The sequence below is a fragment of the Antedon mediterranea genome, chromosome 1 (genome assembly GCF_964355755.1).
Source record: "Antedon mediterranea chromosome 1, ecAntMedi1.1, whole genome shotgun sequence".
Lineage (NCBI taxonomy): Eukaryota > Metazoa > Echinodermata > Crinoidea > Comatulida > Antedonidae > Antedon > Antedon mediterranea.
The window spans coordinates 9,417,115-9,441,942 of record NC_092670.1 but is presented as its reverse complement, the minus strand read 5'-3'; the positions used below and the strand labels follow the sequence as shown (position 1 = coordinate 9,441,942).

General features: G+C 31.9%; 4 protein-coding genes across 10 annotated transcripts in view; 2 read left to right on the top strand and 2 right to left on the bottom strand.

Moving 5' to 3' along the window:
- The window catches only part of LOC140055646 (SWI/SNF-related matrix-associated actin-dependent regulator of chromatin subfamily D member 1-like), a 125,759-nt gene extending 122,759 nt beyond the window's left edge, over window positions 1-3,000 (top strand). For all 6 annotated transcript variants that reach the window (XM_072101042.1, XM_072101010.1, XM_072101002.1 and 3 more), the window contains one exon: window positions 1,024-3,000. In XM_072101042.1, the coding sequence (XP_071957143.1) occupies window positions 1,024-1,179 (156 nt within the window). In that variant the 3' untranslated portion in view covers window positions 1,180-3,000. The remainder of the gene's footprint in view (window positions 1-1,023) is intronic.
- LOC140055996 (tRNA endonuclease ANKZF1-like) overlaps window positions 1-24,828 on the bottom strand; it is a 344,549-nt gene that overhangs the window by 298,084 nt on the left and 21,637 nt on the right. The gene's annotated exons all lie outside the window — the stretch shown is intronic.
- On the bottom strand, window positions 3,828-9,321 carry LOC140055719 (uncharacterized). The gene is made up of 5 exons (XM_072101103.1): window positions 9,146-9,321; window positions 8,667-8,698; window positions 8,404-8,490; window positions 4,273-4,492; window positions 3,828-4,078 (listed from the first exon to the last, which is right to left on the bottom strand). Exons 1-5 carry the CDS (start codon window positions 9,203-9,205, stop codon window positions 3,902-3,904), a joined length of 576 nt encoding a protein of 191 aa, XP_071957204.1. The 5' UTR covers window positions 9,206-9,321; the 3' UTR covers window positions 3,828-3,901.
- On the top strand, window positions 13,109-23,530 carry LOC140055634 (glycylpeptide N-tetradecanoyltransferase 2-like). Of its 2 annotated transcripts, XM_072100981.1 has the most exons (13): window positions 13,109-13,228; window positions 13,962-14,191; window positions 14,443-14,590; window positions 15,218-15,342; window positions 16,525-16,616; window positions 16,965-17,081; window positions 17,449-17,619; window positions 17,923-18,031; window positions 18,814-18,924; window positions 19,256-19,318; window positions 20,005-20,169; window positions 20,936-21,073; window positions 21,547-23,530. In XM_072100981.1, the coding sequence occupies exons 2-13, from the start codon at window positions 13,985-13,987 to the stop codon at window positions 21,565-21,567; spliced, it is 1,467 nt and encodes a 488-aa protein (XP_071957082.1). In that variant the 5' UTR covers window positions 13,109-13,228; window positions 13,962-13,984; the 3' UTR covers window positions 21,568-23,530. The 2 variants fall into 2 exon arrangements, with proteins under 2 accessions (XP_071957082.1, XP_071957091.1); XM_072100990.1 differs by lacking the exons at window positions 20,005-20,169; window positions 20,936-21,073; window positions 21,547-23,530 and adding an exon at window positions 19,493-19,963.

Sequence of the window (24,828 nt, the reverse complement as noted above, 5' to 3'; positions counted from 1 at the left end):
ACTGATAATTGGTCTGGTTTGCCTCCATTTTAAAAGAAAACAGAATGTTCAGTGGTAGAGATCCAGACTACAAATTCTAAAATAAAATACTGATCTAAAACGGGTTCTATATTTTACATGGTATATTGTGTTGGCCTCCACTTGCTTAGATCCGCCCGCTATCTTGGTTATATTCTAAATTGTTCCAAGTGTTTTCATGAACTGCTATCATTTTTCATGTTACTTTTTTCATCCAGTGTTGTTAATTTCAAACAGAAGGAATATATTGATAAGTTTTTCAGTAAATCATAACTGACAGTGCCTAACAAAGAAAATAAGACTAAATGCATTAAGTACTTCGCTACTTTAATTATCATGTTTGAGACCCTAGAACTTTTATAGCTTCATCGCCCATTAGGGCTTCATGTTCTGACATTTACTTTTGTTTGATGTGCCTGTTATTGTTTTTTTCCTCAGTTTTTAAGTAATGCTCCAAAAAAATATCTTTTGTACCATACAACTTCTATTATATATTAATTCTCCATAATTTTCTATGAATAAAGCAACCAAATACATATGTTGATCTTAAATAGCTCAACATCTCAAACACTTTACATTACTTCAGTCATGTGGAACACATACTTAGCTTCGGTAATGTTGCAGCTAGTAACCAGTGCAGTTGTGTTTGACCAGGTACCCATTATTAATACACCTGGATAGAGTGAGACAAATGGGTAGTTTTTTTACTACAGGACAAAAGTAGTCCAAATGCACAAGACACTGCACCACACTCTATTAAGCAATTCAATTACCTAAATTGCTTTCTGGAAGATTATCATTTTTAGATGTCATCCAAAAGTAAAGATCAGCAATAAAGATTGAATTGAAATAATTGTTTACAATTTCATTTTTATAATGGAATATGTTTTAAAACTTGTTGTGTTTCTTATTTTGTTTCTTAAATTAATGAATTTCAAGTTAACCTTTTAATCAAGTCATTGTTTAAATGAAAAGTAAATGAAAACTGAATAAATTTTTTTTCAGACAATGACAGATGTTGTGGGAAATCCAGAGGAGGAGAGACGATCAGAATCATACAACATGCCATGGACCCAGGAAGCAGTGTTTAGATACTTCTACAGCAAGGTACAGCAGCGCCGAGCTGTACTAGAACAGACCATTCAAATTAACACTACCTAAGTAAACCACCAAGTCAATGGATTGATCTATATAAAATGGCTCAGATACAAAACAAAAGTCACCAGTAGAAGATAAAAACATCAAGTCAATGGATTTACCTAACCAGTTCAGTGTTGGTTAAAGCACCAAGTCAATGGATTACTTAACCAGTTCAATTATAGGTAAAGCACCAAGTCAATCGATTACCTAACCAGTTCATTATAATGATCCAGTCAGCAAACCGATGAACTAAGTTTACCACCAGTTCACCTGGTTAATAAATGCCCATGGCACCAAACTATTTAGACCATCATTTCGGCATTTCATCAGGATGGTCAAGAAAGCAGATCACAAAAACATCCCTCTGGATGTGATAATGTTGATCAGTATTTCAATATGAAACCAGGTTAAAATGCGAGTCAGCAAATGAGAGTTTGGCAACCACAGACAAATCATCAGATGCAGTAATTTTAATTATTTAGATTTAATATTTATTAAATGTATTGTTTAAGAATAAAATGTAATGCTGATGCCAATTAAGTTTGTTAAAGGAAAAAAATACAAAAAATAAATGCATGAAACTATAGCTATTACTAATTCTTCGTAAAGTAAGTGTGAAATGTTAAAGGATATGTTATGAGTAAATTCCATAATATATTGGTGCTTTTTCATGACCCAATGATGCTGCTGTCATTCTATGAATGCTCAGAAACCGTATGAAGATGAGCTGTTAGACTCAATAGCATGGTCGTGTAGTGGGTATCATGAAAATGAAAGGTAGATATTTTTTTGTTTGGATAGCACTCCTTTTTTACATTTATTGTGTATGTTTTAGATTGCTAGGTTTAATTTTTTGTAAAGCTGTAAATATGCTGTTTTACTCAAATTTTCCTTTTGAGTTCAATATTTTATTTGTCTCTGAAAATTGAATGTATCTTTCATGTAGTACAGTAGTAATTGTTTAAGGCTCTCTGTATTCTATTTTCAAGGTACAATTGAAATCAATTAATTTTCATAACTTTCCTTATTAAAAAGTATTTTAGTTTAGTTTTTAGCTAATTTCTTTAGTTGTAGATAGTGCTGTTTGCAGCTAATAAAATCATCTCTGTTAATATCTTTATTAATGTTAGTCTTTAATATGCTAAATAAAATGTCAAATACGTAATTAATGTTTTTATTTTTTGTTCAAGCTAAGGTGATTAGACTGAACACATAATTTGATCATTTTAAGTTCATGTGACTGGCTTGGACACTTGATTAATTTGTATCCTTTTTGGTCAAAACTTATTTTCATAAATGTAGATTTTTTTGTAGAATTTCTACTCTAGATGGCAGCAGATTAGTAAATTGAAAACTCTTTATAATTTTATGGCCCAATCTCGTCATGACGATTACCTCCAATCCAAAGTATTATTTTATAAACTCCTCTGCTGCTGAAGAGTTCTGTTGGGTTTAGAGAATTCTAGAGACTTTTTTTGGGTTTACATTTACGCAAGATACATCATAATATGGTCAAAAGGTGTTCATGTCTGCCCACTTACAGTACACACATGGCGAGACTTTTCCACATTTTCTCCTAGATTAGAAACATAACTGAATTGTTGTTTTGTTTTATTAAGCCATTGTACGACCATCTGCAGTGATCATTTTTCTATTTTGTCCCCTCACATACAGTAGCCACTGCGTGGTACTGCTTGTAAACCACACCCTGCATTCCTCATCTCTTTTGGTCTCAATAATAAGGGTGATGTTGAACTAAAAAACCATGATTTTATGATGATTGGTTCATCGTTTTCTTTACTAGTGTAATATTTATTATTTACAATATTACAAAATTAATATTATAAGTACTGTACCAGTAATAGTGCTAACATGGATTTAAAGAAAAACAATTCTGAGTACTGTATATGTGTCTGTGTAACTTAAAATAACTTTATTTAACACATATCCATTGTAATTAAGGGTGTGTTCAGATGTACAAAGTTATGGTTTTGTGTCACCAAACTATGGTATGCAAGAATCAATTTGATTGGTTGGTGATTTGATTTAAAAGGTCAAAATCATTGATGCATTACTTTCATAGACTTATATTTTCTATCACCTTATGGAGGACTTACCAAATACAAGATCATAAGTCTGTAGGTCTGAACAGGGCCTGTGTTTTAGAGTATACAAGTCATAGTTAAAACAAGTAAAACTTTACATAATCAATCACTTAAAACATTTAAAATGTACTAATAGAAGACTTCCTTATTTATCTTCCACCACCATTCTGGCTAAAATACTGTCGACCTACTCAGTCGTAACCTTTTTCTGAGGGTCAGAGGGCAAACTTATTGTGGTAATATTTAAATCCCTTGTAAGTATGTATATCAATTTAGAATTTCCATTTTAAAATCATGATACCGAATCTAGTTATCAACATTCAAAATCCTATCTTAAGAAATGTAAGAAATTACACTGTCAGTATTTTTCCTATACAAAAAATGGACAAGTTATTAATAATTTCCAATAAAAGTATTGATTTTAAATATATACATTATAATCAGCAAAAAAAAAAAAATATGTTTGTCATTATTTCTGGAAATTTACATATTCAGAAAATAATTCATTTTTAACAACAAAAGCAATTAGTTACAATGTATGCCAATTAAAAGAGTGAAAATACATAAACTGTAGTTTAATTTTATTATAACAAAATATTTCATTTTTAATCAAACGAAAATTGTTCACTCAAATCCGACTACGATGCATTCTCTGTGGTTGTTGTTTGAATTGTACCTTGTGGCGGTACATATTCTGGGGGAGGGGGTAAGTTATGCGTTGGTTGAGCAGCAGCTGGATACGGGTAAAACTGTGACTGATATTGATAATATTGTGCTTGAGCGGGATTTGGTGGGTACACATTTTGTTTTGTCACCTGAAAATAAAAACAGAGAGTATTTAGGTTCAACCCATTTTAAAATGTTTAGGGACTATACCCCACTATTTAAAATGCTGGATATGCGAGAAATATATATACAGTATTTTATATATTTCAAAATATATATATAATAATATTCCAAAGACTCACATGTTCTGGTGAACATCACTGAGTAAAATCAAAAGCCTTACCTCACTGTATGGGGGAGGAGATTGGAATGCTCCTGCTGGGGCCATTGCAGCTGATTGTTGGTATGGGCCATGAACCGGTACCACAGTTGGTTGTACACCTGCTGTAAGGTAAGTTGTTTGGTTTACTGGTATGCGTTGCCCGGTGCTTGTATGGATGTATTGTCTCCTGTAGTAGCCACACCCACCAAAGCATGTCATCAATACAAAAATTATAATAAACCTAATAATAAAAGATATTTATAATAGTACTTCGTTGTTTAATGTTACTATATTACCATATTTGTTGGCACAGTATAATCCCTCCTTTGAGACAAATCTATTACCACCCAATCTCCAGCTAAATTATAATTTTTCCCAATATTTTTGATAAACATAAAAAAGCATCCAGATAATTGCAATAGTTTCCCGATCATTTCCTGCTAAAATACAATATTCTTGACATTTTTCACGTTTGGTATATCATGAAATATCCATGTTTACTATTATAGATGTAAATATCTTTCTATTTTGTTAATTAATAGCGCCCTATAGTTTGGGCATGCTTTCAAAAATCCTCGTGATATTTCATTTTTCCAAGTTGGGAGGTCTGTTAAGGGCACACTTGTCTTGTAAAAACTACAAGGGGAAATCATTAGATGTTTTAACTAGAGCTTACAATAGTATGGGGACACAATGTAATTGTATTTATGTACAGTATAACGATTTCCTCGAAATAAACACTTTATTGCCAGTGGCGGTAAGTTTCGTTTTTGCACTGACTTTTTTATTCTATGAATTCATCAGGAAATGTTTATTAGTCTTTAGAGTTGGGTAGCTACTACTGTAATTTTTTTTAAATTATTTACAGTATTCTTTCTGAAATGAACTACTGTACTGTAATTAAAGATATGTCCCTTGAAACACAAAAAATGAAGGTCAAAATATTATAAATTTAAATTGGCCATATCAAAGTAATATTAAGTTATTCACTTTAAGCCGAAAATTCGAGCCAAAAACAACACGTTTACATAATTAACAGGTAAATTAGTTTGATTAAATTTCATCTGGAAAATCGTCACGAGCGAAAGTAAACAAAGATTTCAAACCACCAGTATGCATTATGCATATGCTAATTAGGATTGTTAACAACTCGTCCTGGTTGAGAAGGTGTTTTCACACAGATCGCAAGGAAGTTTTATGATATGCATACAGAGTAGCCAAACAAGCGCATTGCATTATGGGATATGTTTTGATTGAAAACATTGACTGGAAGTCAAAGTTATTTTTTGAATAAAAAAACGTCTGTATTTCAGTTAAATGATTTTTTTTTCGACTAATTTTTGGTGAAAGTTAATAACTATTATGATACTTCAAAATAACCCACCTATTTTCGAAATCTTTTATTTTTTATTTTTTTTTTTAATTTGTCAAATGGACAATACATCTTTAAAGAATTAAAATTACAGGTAAAACAGTTAATACTGTATTTCAAAAGAAATATATTATTTAATACTAAAATCAGATTTACCTACAGTAATTATTTGCACATTTGTGAACATTTAATGAAATAACTCAACTTTTTCCAAAAGTGGGAATTTCCAAATCAGCTGTATGTTTGAATAATAATAAGCCTCTTTCTCGAACAAAATTTTGAACAAGACACTCTTAACCATTTTTTCCCCCAATGAAAAAAAAAACCTAATGTTCGTTATACAGTAACTGTGAACAAAACTTCCACATGTACTGTACGTATTATAGATACTACTACTATATAAATAAGCTAAAGAAATCTAATCTATCTACTGTAATCACATAGAGATGGCTCTACTATGATATCTCTATGGTTATCAGAACATTTTGAACATAAATTGCAGAAATTCTTTATATTGTCCATCTGTAAGCTATTTTACCATTGCTGGGAAATTTTGTATTTCTGTTTGAATCTAAATATACTGTAGTTATTGTTTGATGACCCCGGCATTGAGAGAACGTGTTTAATAGATATCAATGAACAAATATAATAACGATAGCAAACAAATATTGATTTTGCTCAGTTAAATTCTTCTGCCCATTGCATTCATACAGATACACTAGTATCAGTAGTTGTAAAGCAAAGCAGTATTGTAGTTTACCTTCCTAGCCTATTCCTTCTCGTTCCATTGTAAAAATCAAAATTTTGAGGAGCATGTTAATGAATTGGGGACGGTTCAACCCAGTTGGTTGGGAGAAATCTCAAGGTAGCGACCTCAAAGCGTAGTTTTACTGTGTGCCAATACCACTTGTAATCTTATTATTATTATTATTAAATACCACTATACTGTGGCAATCATGGTTTCTGAAATACTAGCCTTTGTCATTTTATCACAAATACTGGTATCTATTTTAAATAATAATTATGAGGAAATGATTCAACAATTAAACACCCACTGCGACCATAATGCATGCTACAACCAGCACGTGGATCTCAGTTAAATTCTTCTGCCCATTGCATTCATACAGATACACTAGTATCAGTAGTTGTAAAGCAAAGCAGTATTGTAGTTTACCTTCCTAGCCTATTCCTTCTCGTTCCATTGTAAAAATCAAAATTTTGAGGAGCATGTTAATGAATTGGGGACGGTTCAACCCAGTTGGTTGGGAGAAATCTCAAGGTAGCGACCTCAAAGCGTAGTTTTACTGTGTGCCAATACCACTTGTAATCTTATTATTATTATTATTAAATACCACTATACTGTGGCAATCATGGTTTCTGAAATACTAGCCTTTGTCATTTTATCACAAATACTGGTATCTATTTTAAATAATAATTATGAGGAAATGATTCAACAATTAAACACCCACTGCGACCATAATGCATGCTACAACCAGCACGTGGATCTCAGTTAAATTCTTCTGCCCATTGCATTCATACAGATACACTAGTATCAGTAGTTGTAAAGCAAAGCAGTATTGTAGTTTACCTTCCTAGCCTATTCCTTCTCGTTCCATTGTAAAAATCAAAATTTTGAGGAGCATGTTAATGAATTGGGGACGGTTCAACCCAGTTGGTTGGGAGAAATCTCAAGGTAGCGACCTCAAAGCGTAGTTTTACTGTGTGCCAATACCACTTGTAATCTTATTATTATTATTAAATACCACTATACTGTGGCAATCATAGTTTCTGAAATACTAGCCTTTGTCATTTTACCACAAATACTGGTATCTATTTTAAATAATAATTATGAGGAAATGATTCAACAATTAAACACCCACTGCGACCATAATGCATGCTACAACCAGCACGTGGATCTCAGTAAATACAGAACCCTATTTATAAAGGGGACCCCCCCCCCCCCCCCCAAAATGTGTCCCCTGAACAGGGATTGACCATAGTAGTATTGTCATATTATTGCTCTTACTACAGTACAGTAATCATGACGTCAAAATATTATTTTCATCAAAGGCAGCATAGATGATTATTATCCTACAGTTCTATCGTAAAACTTTTTAGATTTCTTTTACAGTACCGACCACAACTAACCCCCAATTTGGATGGATTTATGTAGAAAAAATGCATACTTATCTATCGCCAATCGTTATCGTCCTAGTAAGCCAAATTAAATATGGCCATAGATAAATTAATGCAAGTCATTGGTCAAGGATCTTAATGAGCTGTTTTTAAAAAGCAATTAACGGATGGACATACATAAAACAAACAAAAAGGCCTTGTTAGATGGTATTGTTAACAAGATGGGCTTTGTCTTGAGAACAAAGAACTTAAACCTGTACTGTACAGACTTCAGTATTTTAATTATTTTGTATATTGCAAGTCACAGGAATTTTATAAACAAAATAAATGCAACTTTATTCCACTCATCCAATTCTTCACCACTTTCCAGTTTGAAATTTTATAGATTTATATTGGCATACAATACTTCTACTGTCACCATTGATCGTTTAGTACCAATTGATTATCAAACTAGAAAGACTTGACATATAGTAGCTACCAACACAACTTTATTGGATTGGTTGACTCCACCACATGAGTCACTCCTCCTCACAGTGACATTCACTTATATAGGGTTACAGTTTTACACTATTTCAAACTATGATTTTTTCGCAAACATTTGTGAAATACAAAATGCTTTTACTGTATTTTTATGTGAATCTTACCAAAAATACCAAAGGTTCCAATAACTGTAGGTGGTGTAATAACAGCATTCATCAATGTTGCAGCAATACTGGTCATAGTCATCACAGCTAAAAATAGAAGATGGTAAAGTTGCTGTTACACACATTTATGTTAGCGAGCTATTTATTTTTACTGCTAAATATTAAATGAAATAAAAATGTTTTTGATTGATGTTTTTAATTATTCTAGTTATTAATTTTAGATTTGATGATAATAAATGGTGACATTATTTAATGATACTTACTAATGTTGGCCACCACAGTCACTGCTTGAAACCTGAAATGATATAAATGCAGGTTAATTATTGTATTTATTTGAATAAATACCTCATAGATATGAAAAAATACAATTAATTTAATCAATTAATATTAAGAAGTGATAAAATAAAGTTCACTCATTGTTCTCCTATTAAAGGCACTATGGGCGTGTCGTAGATACTCTCGTTTGGTTTTATTTTTTGTTTATAAATTCGGACGATTTTTGCTATAAAAGTTGGGTTTTCATAATTAACAAGCAATTATCTACCCTCGTTTGGTAGGTATTTGCAACATTCTTTGTCTCGTTTGTTTCCGTTTGGTGTTTATTAGGACCCCTACTCGCCTAGCCTTGCCTCTACTGTAGCTAGCCTAGGGCCTAGGCCTAGCCTAGCTGGCAAATAATACCCGTCGTGCGTGCGGACGAGCTTTTTTTAGTTTAGTAGAGATTTTTCACAAATAAACTTACTCCTGTTACTAAGTAGAACGTGATCAATGGTAAAATATATTTCAATATATTCCAATACATTTTTATTCTTCTTACAAGTAGTACTATCTGTTAAAAAATGAGTTTTAATATCAATATGTTCGCCCAAAATGGCTGTATCCGGGCGGTAGAGACTAGAGTAGTGTGTTGTTGTTTTGTTGGTATTGATCTCATGTGATTATTTATTGCATACGCGCTCTATTACAATATATTACGTCATTTCCGGGACCGAAACTTTATATAAAAGAATTTCGCGGAAAAAAATATTACAGTTAATAGTCCATGGGCTGGAGGGGGTTACCGTGCACCCCCCACCGTTAAACTTCTTTGGTATTATTTTCTTCCCACGGACATATAGAGTGAAAAAATCGATGTTAACAAGAAAAATATAGGGATGCATTGTATGTACTTGCGTCATTTGTAATGATCATCAGTGTTTTATCTTCAAATACTTTTTGGGGTAGGGGGTAACATTTATCCTAATAACCCAAGAATCCAACATCTAATTAGTATTATCTTAGTAACATTGTGTAGCATACATCTTTTAAAATCTTTTACAATTTAAATAAAATTAATCGGAAGATTATTAAGGTCAGTAGAGGTCAAAAGGTCATTGACCTTTTGCAAAATGCAAATTTTTCCCAAAATATAGATAAATTTCAATATCGTATCTACAATTTTCAATATTTTTTATCTTAATTGTGTTTTACTTGTGCTTACTGACATATTGAATAAGAAAATATATTTAAAATTGGAGATTTGATATTGAAATGTATCTCATTATGGCAAATATTTGCAATTTTGCAAAAGGTCAGTGACCTTTTGACCTCTACTGACCTTAAAAATGGTTCGATTAATTTTATTCAAATTTTATATGATTAAGAAACATGAATGCTACACAACGACACCAAGATCATACTAATTAGATGTTTGATTCTTGGGTTATTGCTTATTATTGTTACCCCCTACCCCAAAAAATGTATTTTTATTGCAATTTTTAACAATAAAAAATAACAATTTGTATATAATGAACAGCAATTTTTATCTTGTTAACCTATATTTTCTTATTCAATATGTCAGTAAGCACAAGTAAAACACAATTAAGATAAAAAATATTGAAAATTGTAGATACGATATTGAAATTTATCTATATTTTGGGAAAAATTTGCATTTTGCAAAAGGTCAATAACCTTTTGACCTCTACTGACCTTAATAATCTTCCGATTAATTTTATTTAAATTTTAAAAGATTTTAAAAGATGTATGCTACACAATGTTACTAAGATAATACTAATTAGATGTTGGATTCTTGGGTTATTAGGATAAATGTTACCCCCTACCCCAAAAAATATTTGAAGATAAAACACTGATGATCATTACAAATGACGCAAGTACATACAATGCATCCCTATATTTTTCTTGTTAACATCGATTTTTTCACTCTATATGTCCGTGGGAAGAAAATGATACCAAAGAAATTTAACTGTGGGGGGAGGGGGGGTGCACGGTAACCTCCTCCAGCCCATGGACTATAATAATTCCTCTACTAGTACTACACTATCTTTGATAATTATAAGCCATCAAATTCGAATAATGATCTTTAATGCCATTGGAATCATATGTTGATAACTAACACATTACTTCTTTAGTTAGACATTCAATTCCTTTTCTTCTCTACCAGTATTACGTCTTCTATGTCTTTTTTTGTGTTGTTTAGAATTCTAATTCAAACGTTAGAATCTCATAATTACATAATTAGTGCATTGTTTCTCACTTTTTATCATAATTTACCATAAAACGTAGACCTGGTTTAATGTTTTTAAAGTAATATGTATGTATTATTTTTACAAAACGTCACAAATTGTAGGGAAGGTGTCTTTAAGTAAATGTCTAATTAAGCCTATAGTGACAATTTATGATTGTAGCCTAATTGAGATAAAAGATGATTTATACAGACATTCAAACATTAAATTACAAGTTAAAATTCACCTACAGATTTAAAAAGTAAAATGTTAAAAGTTAAAATTTATATTTGTCCAAAATAATGTAGAAAAATGTTAAACTTGTATTGTCCTCTGAAAAAATATTTTCTTTACATTTTTTTTTTTAATGTGCCATGATAATGATACAAATAGTTCACTTTGACCAAAAATTGGACCGAAAAAAAATTATTTACCTGAAAAAACTGTAATTTAAAGCTAAAAATAGTAAAATTGGCTGCCAGCCAATGGGTCACTTGGTTGAGTTTAACCATTTATTTTAAACTGAAAACATTTTTTTTTTTTCGTTTTTTTTTCTACGAAAGTGAGAAACTTTTGTAAAAATTACAAAATGGCCTATTCAAAGTCTGATTTTAAATCTTCATTTTCATGTTTTTGGAGGACAATACATCTTTAACATTCATGAAAATATAATAAACATGAACAAAATCTTAATAGGCCTAAAGGGACAATGGAACCATAAGTAATATTGCTTGGATTTAAATAATGTTATTGCTTATCTTAAAGATATACGGTAATTTTAACTTGGTTTTTATAGGATATATTGATAAGATAAGATAACTTTTATTGATCCTCAAAATAACAAGAAAACACAATAAAAACAAATATAGCATAAAACCATTCATATAAAAACATCAAAAAATACAAGATAAAATTATCTTCTTGACTTTCTGTTGTACTGGATGATACCGGAGGGAATAAAGGATTTGGCATATCGATTTGTTTTCACACTGAGGATCGGAGCCTCAATCTACCACTTGGATTAAGTTGGTCTATGATCACTTTGTGGAGAGGATGAGAGGCATCCGACTCAATGCGTTCAAAATCTTTCTGGAGGTGTTCTAGGTGCACATCGGTAATGGAAGGCAGTTCCAGACCAATCATTTTACCAGCCCGACGGATGAAAGTTTCAAGGCGTCCTTTATTCCCTCCAAACATTACCAGCCCAACAGGAGAGGCAGTACGTCCAAACACTACATATAACGGAACTATAGAACGAAAGTAACATCAAATCACAGGAGTTAAATTTATATAAAGTTCTCATACAATACATTCTGGGATTTAATTTTTTGCTGATGAAGTCTATGGTCTCCCCAACTCAGTTTATCATTGAAAACAATACCTAGATACTTGTACTGGTCAACAATTTCAATTTCTTTACCTTTGATAGTGATTGGTTGAAAATTAAATTTATGTTTAGTCCTAAAATCAATGATTATCTCCTTTGTTTTAGATGCATTTATTTGGAGATAATTATCGATATATTGTATTTAAAGGGGGGAAAGAATTAAGAGAGAAAGTTGCTCTCTGTAACAGAATATTGAAGTAGGCCCGGCTATGGGTTTACGATGACACAGTTGATCGAGTAGGCCTACTCTACGCATACCCTGACAAGATAGTTTTTTAAAACTGTTATAGGTAGTCAGGAGAACAAGTGACTGCTTTGAAATTGAAAGCAAGCAAGTAAGTAAAGTTGAAGAAAAATTGTGCTAGAAATAAAAGTGGAATCATAGAAGAACGGCGGACTACGAGTGTTAATTAAGAATGATTCGCAAAGCGGTTCTGCAAAGGTTGGACGAGCAAATGTGCTGACTATGACATTAAAAAAAACCCATTCATTTTGTCTTTTTTATAGGCCGTGTTCCGCATCCATATATTTCGGGTTATTAAATATACGTAGTGATATTCACAAATACATTTTGAAATTTCTAGAAATAAAAATAGATATTCTTTCAAAAAAAATTGGTGGCGCTCTATCAAACTATTAAACAATATTATTTAAATAATACGTATATATGTACATTTTAATGTCTTTTATATCAATTATAGAACAATAAAATACAAATTGTGCATTTGTATAATAATAATATTTATATGCACACAAAATGCTGAATATAGTAGTGAGTAAATACTTAATTTAAACAAAATATTTGTCTGAGCCTGTCCAAAGATGGCGATCTAGTACACACAAGGTGTGGGTTGTGCGAGCGAATTGTGCAAAACTTAATGTATTGCGACAGTACAGCGATATAAATTACATTAACATCATAATTTTAACATAGAATGTAGGTATAGGCCCAGCCTAGTATAAATATATAAATAGAAGGGTTGTTGCATTATTTAGTGGGAGTGTATAGGCTAGGCTAGGCCTAGCCTAAACAAGTTGCCTCCACTCTCTAGCTAGTCTAGTCCACGGCACGGAGATCGACGCGACAGTCAACACACACGACACAACGAACGATTGTAACTACTCTAGCTTGGCCTACTACAGGCCTAGCTTAGTAATACATTAACAGGCCTGGGCCCTAAACATTTTAATTGTTGTATTATTGATGGTCAACGCGCTCGATATTTATGAAATGTAAATCATTGTTCTTCCACTTTTTTTTTACATTTAAAAAATGGGAAAATTGTTATAAAACCTACTAGCCTACTACTAGGCTAGGGCCTAGGCCTAAGTAGGTGACTAGTGCTAGAGTAGGCCTACCACTACCTAGAGCTACAGATAGTAGGTAGCATATTTATTTATCATCATCACTTTTGGTTTGCTGTTGGTCTCACAGGGAGCTTTAGGGAAAATAGAGGTTTCTTCAAAGACACATAAATAGTCTTGTAATTAAAGGCATTTATAATATTTAATAATAAATATTTCTTGAAAAATCATAAACTCTACTCTTGCCTTTTAACCATGAAGTGGCAATCCAGTAAGTTGAGTATATTTTATTTATCAATTAAAAACAAAAAATCTGTGTTCCTCAAAGTTAATTAACCAAATATTGTTTGATCTGAAATTTTTAGCCGTAGCTACCCTGACCTTTAAAATGAGCGACGACCAAGAAGCAAGCACAAGCAGTAAGGTAGAACCGATGGAGGATACTTTGCCACAGGGCATTCAGGAAACGAATGAAGCTAAAAATGCTACAACTACTGACGGACAAGCAGTCTCCCGAAAGAAGAAGAAAAAGGGCAAGAAAAGTAAGGAGAAAGTGGAGTCAACATCCAACGCCGAGACTCAACAGCAAGCACAAGTAGGCCTATTAAATATTTTGAAAATATTTATTTAAACATACTCTAAAGCTCTGTCTACTCTATCAAACTAGTTTGAAAAAAAAGTGTGATGTTCCTAATTTGGTAGTGATATGACATCCTCATATTTAATGACCACACCACATTTTTTGTCACACCACATTTTTTGTCACATCACAGTTTGATAGTGTAGACAGGGCTTTATGATATAGATTATTAACATGTACTAACCATTTTTTCATATTCGTTGAAGGCTGCAAGTCTAATATCAATTAAGAAGATACAAGATCTGTCCAATCAAATGGAGTTATTAAACAGATCATCATCCTCTGTTAAATCAATAGAGGCGGCCAAAAGGAAAACTTATGATTTTTGGGACTCGCAACCTGTTCCTAAATTTGGTATGTTATTCATGTTTATCTTATGATCTAAAATGAAACCAAAATAGAAACGAGAAACCTTAACTATTACACTAAATAGGATCAACAAAAGTGTGCGGAAGAAGTCATGGCCACTACAGTGTTTATGAATTATTTAGAGAAAGTAAAATGTATTGCATTAGAAAGTAGCATTTTTTAAATGTAGGTTTTGGTTTTGTTTTTTGTTGATTGATTAAAATGTGTCAAGCAAATTCAGGCTTGCATTGTACTTAAATGAAGCAGTTAGTGTCTGACTGGTTGCTTGCTTTTCCATCTTTCGTAAGTCCTTGATTGACACCGAAGTGAATAATGTTGCCAATTAATAATTAAAATAAACTTTAGTTTAATAAAAACAATTTGTGCAAACATGTGCAATGAAATACTATTTAATAAATTTTGGGCATATCAGCAAATATAGTATGGGTGTGGCTAACATAATGTATATTCACTATCAAGTTGTTTTATTTATAAACTTAAGCTCTGTCTACACTATCAAAGTAGTTTGACAAAAGAGGTGTGGTGTGTAATATGGTAGTGATATGACATCACAATTTTTTGTCACATAAAGTTTGATAGTGTAGACAGAGCTTTATATTGTATTTTGTGTAGATGAATTAGTGGAAGCATCCGTAAACCAAGCCATTGAGCCTGTTAAAAAAGTAGTACGACAAGACTGCTACTCCCTACCATCAAGCTTCAAATGGGACACTTTGGATATCAAAAATCCAGCACAGGTACTTTAAAGAATTTCTTTTTAAGTTGTTTTATGTTCTCAGCTAGGGTAAAGCTCTGTCCACACTATCAAACTTTGTGACAAAAAAATTTTATGCATATTAAATTTTTTCCCATTTACCCAACTTAACTTATGCCTGGTGTAAGATAAGCTAATCTAGTCTGAACGTAGCCATGTTTCTTTACCTTGTGAGCCTCAAGCTTTGCAGCCTACTTTCAAACAATTATTAGATGATGACAATTATGTCTAAATTTCCAAGCACCTGACTTAACTTATGTCTGGTGTAAGATAAGCCTGTAATATCTCTCTAGTCTGAAAGTAGCCATGTTTCTTTACCTAGTAAGCCTCGAGCTTTGCAGCCTAAAACTCTCAAACAATTATTAGAAGACAATGACAAGTATGTCTAAATTTTCAAGCACCTGACTTAACTTATGTCTGGTGTAAGATAAGCCTGTAATATCTCTCTAGTCTGAACGTAGCCATGTTGCTTTACCTTGTGAGCCTCGCGCTTTGCAGCCTACAGTACTTTCAAACAATTATTAGAAGATGACGACAATTATGTCTAAATCTCCAAGCACCGGACTTAACTTATGCCTGGTGTAAGATAAGCCTATAATATTTCTCTAGTCTCAACGTAGCCATGTTTCTTTACCTTGTGAGCCTCAAGCTTTGCAGCCTACTTTCAAACAATTATTAGATGATGACAATTATGTCTAAATTTCCAAGCACCTGACTTAACTTATGCCTGGTGTAAGATAAGCCTGTAATATCTCTCTAGTCTGAAAGTAGCCATGTTTCTTTACCTAGTAAGCCTCGAGCTTTGCAGCCTAAAACTCTCAAACAATTATTAGAAGATAATGACAAGTATGTCTAAATGTTCAAGCACCTGACTTAACTTATGTCTGGTGTAAGATAAGCCTGTAATATCTCTCTAGTCTGAACGTAGCCATGTTGCTTTACCTTGTGAGCCTCGCGCTTTGCAGCCTACAGTACTTTCAAACAATTATTAGAAGATGACGACAATTATGTCTAAATTTCCAAGCACCTGACTTAACTTATGCCTGGTGTAAGATAAGCCTATAATATCTCTCTAGTCTGAATGTAGCCATGTTTCTTTATCTAATATTTATTTAATCTGAACGTAGTAATATATGAAAATGTTTCTTTTTTGTTTTTTCTTCAGCTTGATGAGCTTTACAACCTACTTTCAAACAATTATGTAGAAGATGATGACAATATGTTCAGATTTGATTACTCTAAAGATTTTCTTTTGTGGTAGGTATCTTAAGAAACTGTAAAAATATATAGAAAATTAGTTTTTTAATTATGGATAATGCTGTTTTGTATTGTAAAACCTGTACAGTAAATTCTTATTCAAGATGATTAATAAAATTAGGCTTTGAATGAAACAAAAAAAAGACAAAATATGGATAAATTTAACAAAAAGTCATTGTCTGTCTGTCTAATTGCAATTTTTTCAGGTAAAAAAAAATGTTTTTGTGATCCAATTTTTGGTAAAAGTTATAAAATATAATATATCTTTAAACTCGACATAATTATATTATCCAATATTATTAAATTAAATAGATGGTATTGTGAAAATCTTTTCGATTATTCTTGCAGGGCATTAACTCCACCTGGCTGGCGTCCTCAGTGGCATTGTGCGGTGCGGGTTGTTGGAAATAACAAACTGGTGGGATTTATTAGTGCAGTAACGGCTCACATTAATATTTATGATGTGTAAGTGAACTATATCTTTATATCTTATATAATTTATTGTATTGTTACTTTTTATAGTATAATAATATTCATGTGCAATAGGAAACTAGCCAATTTCCCTAGTAACAGCTTGAAAAAGACTTAAATAAATAAATTAATATTGCAAACCTGCCAACTCCTCTGATTTTGTTGGGGTTCCTCCAATTTTATAACCAATCTCTAGTTCACCCGATTTAATGTGATTTTCACTCAATTTTTATAATTTTATCACAATTTCCCCTATACTAATGCCAGTAGGCCGACTATTTAGATTGGATGTCTGGCCTGGAAACTTGTTCACCAAACCCAGTACCGTTCTCATTTAATATTTCTTGAATTTTCTTTTCAGAGAACAAACAATGGTAGAAATCAATTTTCTGTGCGTGCATAAAAAGCTACGAAACAAACGTGTAGCGCCGGTCTTGATACGTGAGATCACAAGGCGTGTTAATATGGAGGATATATTTCAAGCAGTGTTTACAGCTGGCATTGTGCTTCCTAAACCTGTCGCAACTTGCAGGTAATGAATGTAGCCTATTAAATTAATCAAATTAAACTGGAAAATATTTTTACTTAAATACTTTTCAAGTCAAGAAAATCATGACAAATTTAACTCCTCTATTAAAAAGTCAATTTGCTATTCATTTTTAAACATACAAAATAATATATTGGAGGTCCTTTTTATCTTATTTAAGTTTGTACTCTTTGTTTTTGTTATGTGTATTGCTTTGATAAGATGTTAAGATTTAAAAGTTCAAATTCTTTATTTACATTTGAAAAATTCTTATTTTTCATTTAAGCCATATTATTGCTTGTTTTGCAGATATTGGCATAGATCACTGAATCCAAAAAAGTTGGTAGATGTGAAGTTTTCACACATCGGCCGCAACATGACGATGTCTAGAACAATAAAACTTTACAAACTCCCACCTGTAAGTATCCACCAATCAGGATCCAGGTAATATCCACCAATCTGGATTTAGATAGTATCCACTAATCAGGATTCAGATAGTATCCACCAATCAGGATTCAGATAATAATGGGTTTACTTTGAATCTTTTAATAAAATTCATTTGTCCCCTTTTCTTCCAGTATTCCAAATTAAGTTAAGTTTTGCAGTGGGGAAATTACCCCATTCGTTTATTTTTTCTATTGCAATTCTTAGGTCGGTCACATTACAGTATGTTCAAGTTTAACTTTATTTATCCATGGATAATAATAACACAGGGTTGTTCTTCTCAAATTAACAAACTAAAATACAATATGTAATATATAAATCGTTCAATATATACACTATGTTTCCATTTGAAAAAAAAGTACAAATATAATTCTACTTATTGTTTAATCTATTTTTAAAAGAGTAGAGAGTTGAAGCAGTTTGGATCAGAATCAAAATTATTCTAGTGCTCCTTTAGGACAAACTACGTCTTTTATATTCTGGTTTTGGCAAAGGTAGTTTTAACAAGTTTGATAAGTTAAGGTACTTGCCATGAGCAGTGTTATCAATATGACACTGAAAAGATATTTTAAATAGACAAGATGATATATAGAAATATGTGGAGGGACACACAATCTACGGCTTTGTAAGTCTTAACATCAAGTATAAATAAATCAAGTATAAAACCTTGTTAAAGCACAACACACAAAACGTTTGTGGAGTTTGCAAAAATAGATTATTCTTTTAAATTAATTGTGTGTTTTGTTGTCGTTGCAGGAACCAATAACTCCAGGACTTAGGGTTTATGAAGCAAAGGATGGTCCTGGTTGTCTCAAAATCTTTACAGAATATATGAAAAAATTTGATCTCTATCCCAAGTTTACGGAGGTATGTATATATAACGTTATAAAATAAGTAAAACAGAAAAAACTATTTGAAATAATTTTAAATATATTCCATATTATAATAATTATATAGTCATATAAAAAAAAGGGAATTATAGTTCAGAAATAATATAAATAAAATAATAATTATATGAATTTCTGTTTGTTATAAAATAAGTAGAACAAAAAAACGTTGATAATTTTAAATATAGTCCATATTATCAATTATATTGATATGCATCATCAAATGTATGTAATCAAATAAAAAGATAGTTAAAAAATGATAATAATTAAAAATAATAATAATAATTATGAATTTGTATTTGATATTGAAGGAAGAATTTCAGCATTGGTTTACTCCTAGAGAAGGAATTGTAAATACGTATGTCGTTGAATCGGTAGGTTGAATTGTAGTTTTCAGATTTTAAATCGTCCTGTGTTTTAATATATAAGCTACTTGTACCCGTACGAGTGCATTGAAGTTAAAGTTTTCTATTTTAACAGTCGACTGTTAATTTAGTATTTTCTATTAGCATGGTTGATTATGTCGTCAGTTAATATTTTTTCTTTAGGCTATTGGCATGGGCAACTGCATCAAGTTATTGTTTTCTATGTGCGCAGGCGACCGTGCATCTATGCCTTGTTTCTATTATTCAATTGTCTACCACCACAGAAAACAGGACACTATATTGTCACAGGTTCTAAGCATTCCGCTGCCATTGTTCTTGTGTTAAAAGAAGTCTTCTCCGATAAGTACACACAACTAGTCTTTGGCTATTGTGCATTTAAAGTTCTGTCTACACTGTTAAACTTTTATGTGCCCAATATCGACATGATGATGTCATATCACTACCCATTTTTTCGCATATCACCACCATATTTGGGCACATTACACTTTTTGGTCAAACTAGTTTGATAGTGCAGACAGATCAATTAATCATTAATCAACAACCCTTCCAATTCAATTACTTCACTGCGGAAACCCAGTGGTACGAAAGAGGATTAACTAACATCTCCGCATTAGGTTGGGCAAAGATTACTCCATACATTGTTTAATATTTGGTTATTTGAACACTGTTTACAGGCTGATGGGAAAATCACCGATTTGATTAGTTATTATACATTGTCATCATCCATAATGCACCACTCTGTACACAATGTACTACACGCAGCTTACTCTTTCTACAACGTGAACTCAAGCGTGTCCATGACGCAACTAATGCAAGATGCCCTAATCATGGCAAAAAATGTAAGTAGTTTTTATTTGACACTTTCAGATGTACAACAGTGTGTGGTTACTCCCTATCACATCCAATACACACAAAAATGATCCATAAATATGCTAAGATAAGATCCCGCTCCATTCTCAGCACTTTGAAGCTCCCATATGAGAGCTCGCCAGAACAGTATTCACAGGAGCTCAAGTGAAAAAGGCATCTGTCTATCCTATTGTAATATTATTACCTATTCCGAGATAGTCGATTGGTTATTATTGCAGTGCTTAATTAAATTCCTTTTCAGCACATCTGCTGCTGATTTGCTTACATGGTTCTAGTGGTTATTTTCTGATAGGTAGCGAAGGTGTTTATTATACCACTGATTGTATTTCACACAGTCGTCATGAATAAGATGATGCATGTGCAGACTATTCAAATGGCTGCCGTTTATCGGTTTTAAGAACCACATAAATCGAGGCATATATTGAAAAAGAATATATAATAATTTTTATAAAATTAACTACTGCAATAGCAATAAAATTATTAATTTCTTGGATATTAAAACATTCTCGCATTGAAGCGCTCAACAAGCTTAATACAGTAGTAGCGTGTGCATGAGTAGGTGGGACTGGTGCATGGTGGGCCAGTTTGCCGAGTCCCTTTATGGTGAATAAACTTCTTGAGCTGTAATTGTGTTGGATTTCAGCATCTAGTTGTTATTTTTTGTTACAAGTAACCATATCAACACATTGGTGAAGAGAGGTTTTATACTTTTTTAAAAACTCTTTAATATAATAGCAAGGATTTGATGTCTTCAATGCTTTGGATTTAATGGACAACAGAGAATTTCTAGAAGAACTGAAATTTGGCATGGGTGATGGAAATCTACAATACTATCTATATAATTGGATATGTCCAGATATGCCGCCAGAAAAAGTAATAACAATTTATTTTTAATCATTTGTTTTTTCTCAAACGTTTCTTCTCTGTTAAGACATTATCACAATGAGTTATTCATTTAGAACTTATTTATTGAATTATTTACTTATACATTTGTATAAACAAATTAAAAACAAAAGGTAATTGCTAATCTACTCGAAACAAATGAATATGGTAAACAGGGGGAACAACCCAACTGGAAAACACTGTTGCCATTATTCCATAGACAGATGGGAAATAACTTTAATTTGGAATCTCATAAACGTATCTGAAATATTATTATTTATTTCTAAATAATTTGCAATAAATATCTCGGTTAGTTCCTTATCTGCCATTATTTGTGCAAGTGGAGGTAGAATTAACTTTCTTAGTATAATATGTATTTAACCACATCATGTCTTTAGAGCACATTTTCAAACTGTGCTTTATAGTATAGTATTTATAATAGATTATTTTATTTAAATTCACAGGTTGGGCTTGTACTCCAGTGAAATCCTAAAGATGAATGCAATTTACTCTTTACAACACGATGAGCTGTAAACATAGTCACAGAAATAGCATCCATCTATACAGTAAAATAGCTGTATCATATTTATATTTATCATTATGCAAAAATGTAGATGAAAACAGTGGAATGTGTCTTTCTCATGAAAGTGAGAAGAAAATGGTAAAAGAGCCAGTGCACAAAAAAAAAGTACTGAATGTTTTCTGCCGAATTTCTATAGAGAACAATTTTTAATTTGTATTTTATTTCCATCAAATACCTCGTAAAGTACCTCTTTTTGTCGGCCGAATTAAAAAGAGATGATACAGCTGAGATTGCCATTTTTGGTTATTCTACTTACAGACATCAAAACTCTCACAAATATTCTGAGATTTGGCAGATTTAGTTGCTGTTGTGTATCCACCAAATGTAATTGTCCAAATTTATTCACAAGAAAAATAATTTTGTGTGATGGACTTGTTTTGCTGTGAGAATTGATTGGATGAGGTTTAAACCCAATAACCAACAAAATCCATTAAAAAGTCATTGGTTGAATTTTATCATTACAATTTTGTTTGGTGCTCTCTGACATGTTTTGTATTCACCATTTACAGCATAATATTTATATGTTTAAGAAATAATATGAATATGCAATAGGATATTTAAATACACAGATGTGCTTCACACATTTTGTTTAGTACTATTTTAACGATATATGATTAGTAGAATTAGCCTGCATAACAAAAAAAATCCCCAGGTTTTGTTTATGTTTTTAGTAAATTTGATTGTCCCAATAGAGCTTGGTTCCAACTAGGACGCAACGCTAGGATGTACAAACAACGCAAGCGAGTTGACCAATGACAAGCGACTCTTCGAATATTCCCTCGCTTGTGATCGGTCGACTCGATTGCGTTGCTTCTTTAGTGGGAACCAAGCATTCGATCTATAAGAACAATAATTGGATATGCCATGAGAAATGATGTTTGAACCCAATAACAAACTTCAGTGGATGAAACTTCACGAAATGTATTTGAAATTTTATTAATTACATAGTGTTTGAAGAATGTGCACTGTCATGTTCATCAGAGTTGAGATAAAGTTTCTAGTGTTCCTAATCCAATTTGTTGTAGCCCACAGAATTGCACCCGGACTATGAAATGCATTTGTAACCTGAATATAGGGGTCCTACTAAACACCACCAGATGCCTACTAGAGCAATGAATTTTACCACCAGAGAGCAGCCACCTCCTGTTTGGAATTGCTTATTAATGATATAATAATACTAATAATTTATTTGGAGTTTACACTTTTACAACAGTGGCACTCGACCAAGTGGAAGGTGCATCCATAAGAAATGTACACAACAAAAATATGATATAGTAAACAACAATTACAATACAAAAAAGTCGATGCAAGTCAACATCTGAGAACAATTCGACTACAGTAAATAAAAATTACAAATTTTAAAGTGCTCGCTGTTGTAGTCTCCCACCAAATACAATTCAATTTTATCTGTAGAACAGATTAATTAAAATATAGAAGAGTGGTAGTCTACCCATTAATGTGATGTCATCGTGTCCATATATGGGTACATCACACTTTTTTGTCAAATATATTGAAGTACTACTGTATGGTAAATTTGTAATACAGAATGCACGCAATAATTGATTAAAATATGAAGAAAAGAACATTTTGAGGCCTAAAATTATGGCAATTTAATAAATTTCCATGAAAATCAATTTATTTACTGGTATTTAGATAACTATGCTTTTTGATTGACTATTAATGTTTTTTTATGAACACTGAAATGAATATTTTATTTCTATTTTTTAATGATAATATTTAACAAAAAAGTTATGTAGCTCATGTAATGGGATATTCGTTTTTTGTAACTTTAAAACAGTATAATATTACACTGACTGTATTTGATGAAGAGTAGGCTAATACTGGTATTTTCAAAATAAATGATACAACAGCTCAGTTATATTGCTTATTCTTGATTTTCTTGCCGATAGCTGACTAAATGGTGACTACCCATTTGGATTGAATTAAAAGTCATTGTAAAAAAATGACAAAAATATTAACTTGAATGGAGGTAGCATGCGCAGAACAGATTATGTGATTCTGCGCATGTCTTTTTTTCGAAAAATTTCCCTGTAATAGATAGTACATAAATATTTTTTTTCTCGAAAAACTCCCTGTACAGGCACATTTTCGAAAAATGGCCAAAATATCCACTTTTTAAAATTCAATAATTATGCGATAAAATTGCCGTATATGCGCATAATTATAGAGCTCAACTCAACGTAAACATTTATTTTCTTTCTTTCATTCAATAATAAAACAAATGAATAAGGTATTAAAAAAAGTAAGTACGAGTTACAAACAATACATTTCATTAACATAATATATAAACACGACAGGCAAAGAACATTAGTTCTAAACCGCCCAGTGATATACTGAAATTTTAATTAATTGATTTGAAACGATAAAGATGAGGAAATATAATATAAATATATAGCCTATATAGACTATTTTTAGTTACACACATATATAAATATACATATTTATATATATAAACAAATCAGGCAAAGAACATTAACATTAATTTAATTATTTTATTTATTTGTATATATATGTATATATGTACACACACACCTATATGTATGTATATATATTACATAGCCTATGTAAATACGCGAACGTGATTGGTTGAAACTGCATCACATGACTACCGCTGCGAGGATCGTAAATCGTATATATCCTCGAGAACGATGATATTGACTGTGTAATTTTCGCGTAATTATCGTGTCCCCTGTCATTAAACATATAGATTCTCGAGTACGATGATATTGACTGTGTAATTTTCGTGTGCCAACACTCGCGTTGCCGATAAATAAACAAAAGTCATCTACTCGATCTTGAACTCGGGTGGAATTGTCACTCCATCGCAAGACAACGCTTCAACCGCTGGGCCACGGAAGTTGCTTGAGGAAATTAATCTTCTAAACTATTTAAGCTATGCATACATAGCGCCCTCATTTGTTATAAGTCCACCCTAAATGTGATGAAACACCGTTTATGATTGGTCAATACTCACGGTAGTAACCTAGTAACTAGTACGCGCTGAACATCCGGTGATTCGGCTCCTCGAAGATCGAGAAGACGACGAATTGTTTATTCGGCCTACCTGATTATAATATTATTATTAATAGGCTTATTGATGGAAATTCTTCTGTTAATTTAAACGACCTAGGCCTAAGTGAAT

Excerpts from the sequence above, each read along its gene's own strand:
- LOC140055719 (XM_072101103.1), bottom strand. The coding sequence starts at position 9,205 with ATGTATTGGAATATATTGAAATATATTTTACCATTGATCACGTTCTAC. Across the intron at positions 4,493-8,403 it reads TGGAACCTTTGGTATTTTTG|GTTTATTATAATTTTTGTAT; the intron begins GTAAGATTCACA and ends TTTTATTATTAG. Across the intron at positions 4,079-4,272 it reads CTCCTCCCCCATACAGTGAG|GTGACAAAACAAAATGTGTA; the intron begins GTAAGGCTTTTG and ends TTTTATTTTCAG.
- LOC140055634 (XM_072100981.1), top strand. The coding sequence starts at position 13,985 with ATGAGCGACGACCAAGAAGCAAGCACAAGCAGTAAGGTAGAACCGATG. Across the intron at positions 18,925-19,255 it reads TCTATCCCAAGTTTACGGAG|GAAGAATTTCAGCATTGGTT; the intron begins GTATGTATATAT and ends TTGATATTGAAG. Across the intron at positions 21,074-21,546 it reads CAGATATGCCGCCAGAAAAA|GTTGGGCTTGTACTCCAGTG; the intron begins GTAATAACAATT and ends TTAAATTCACAG.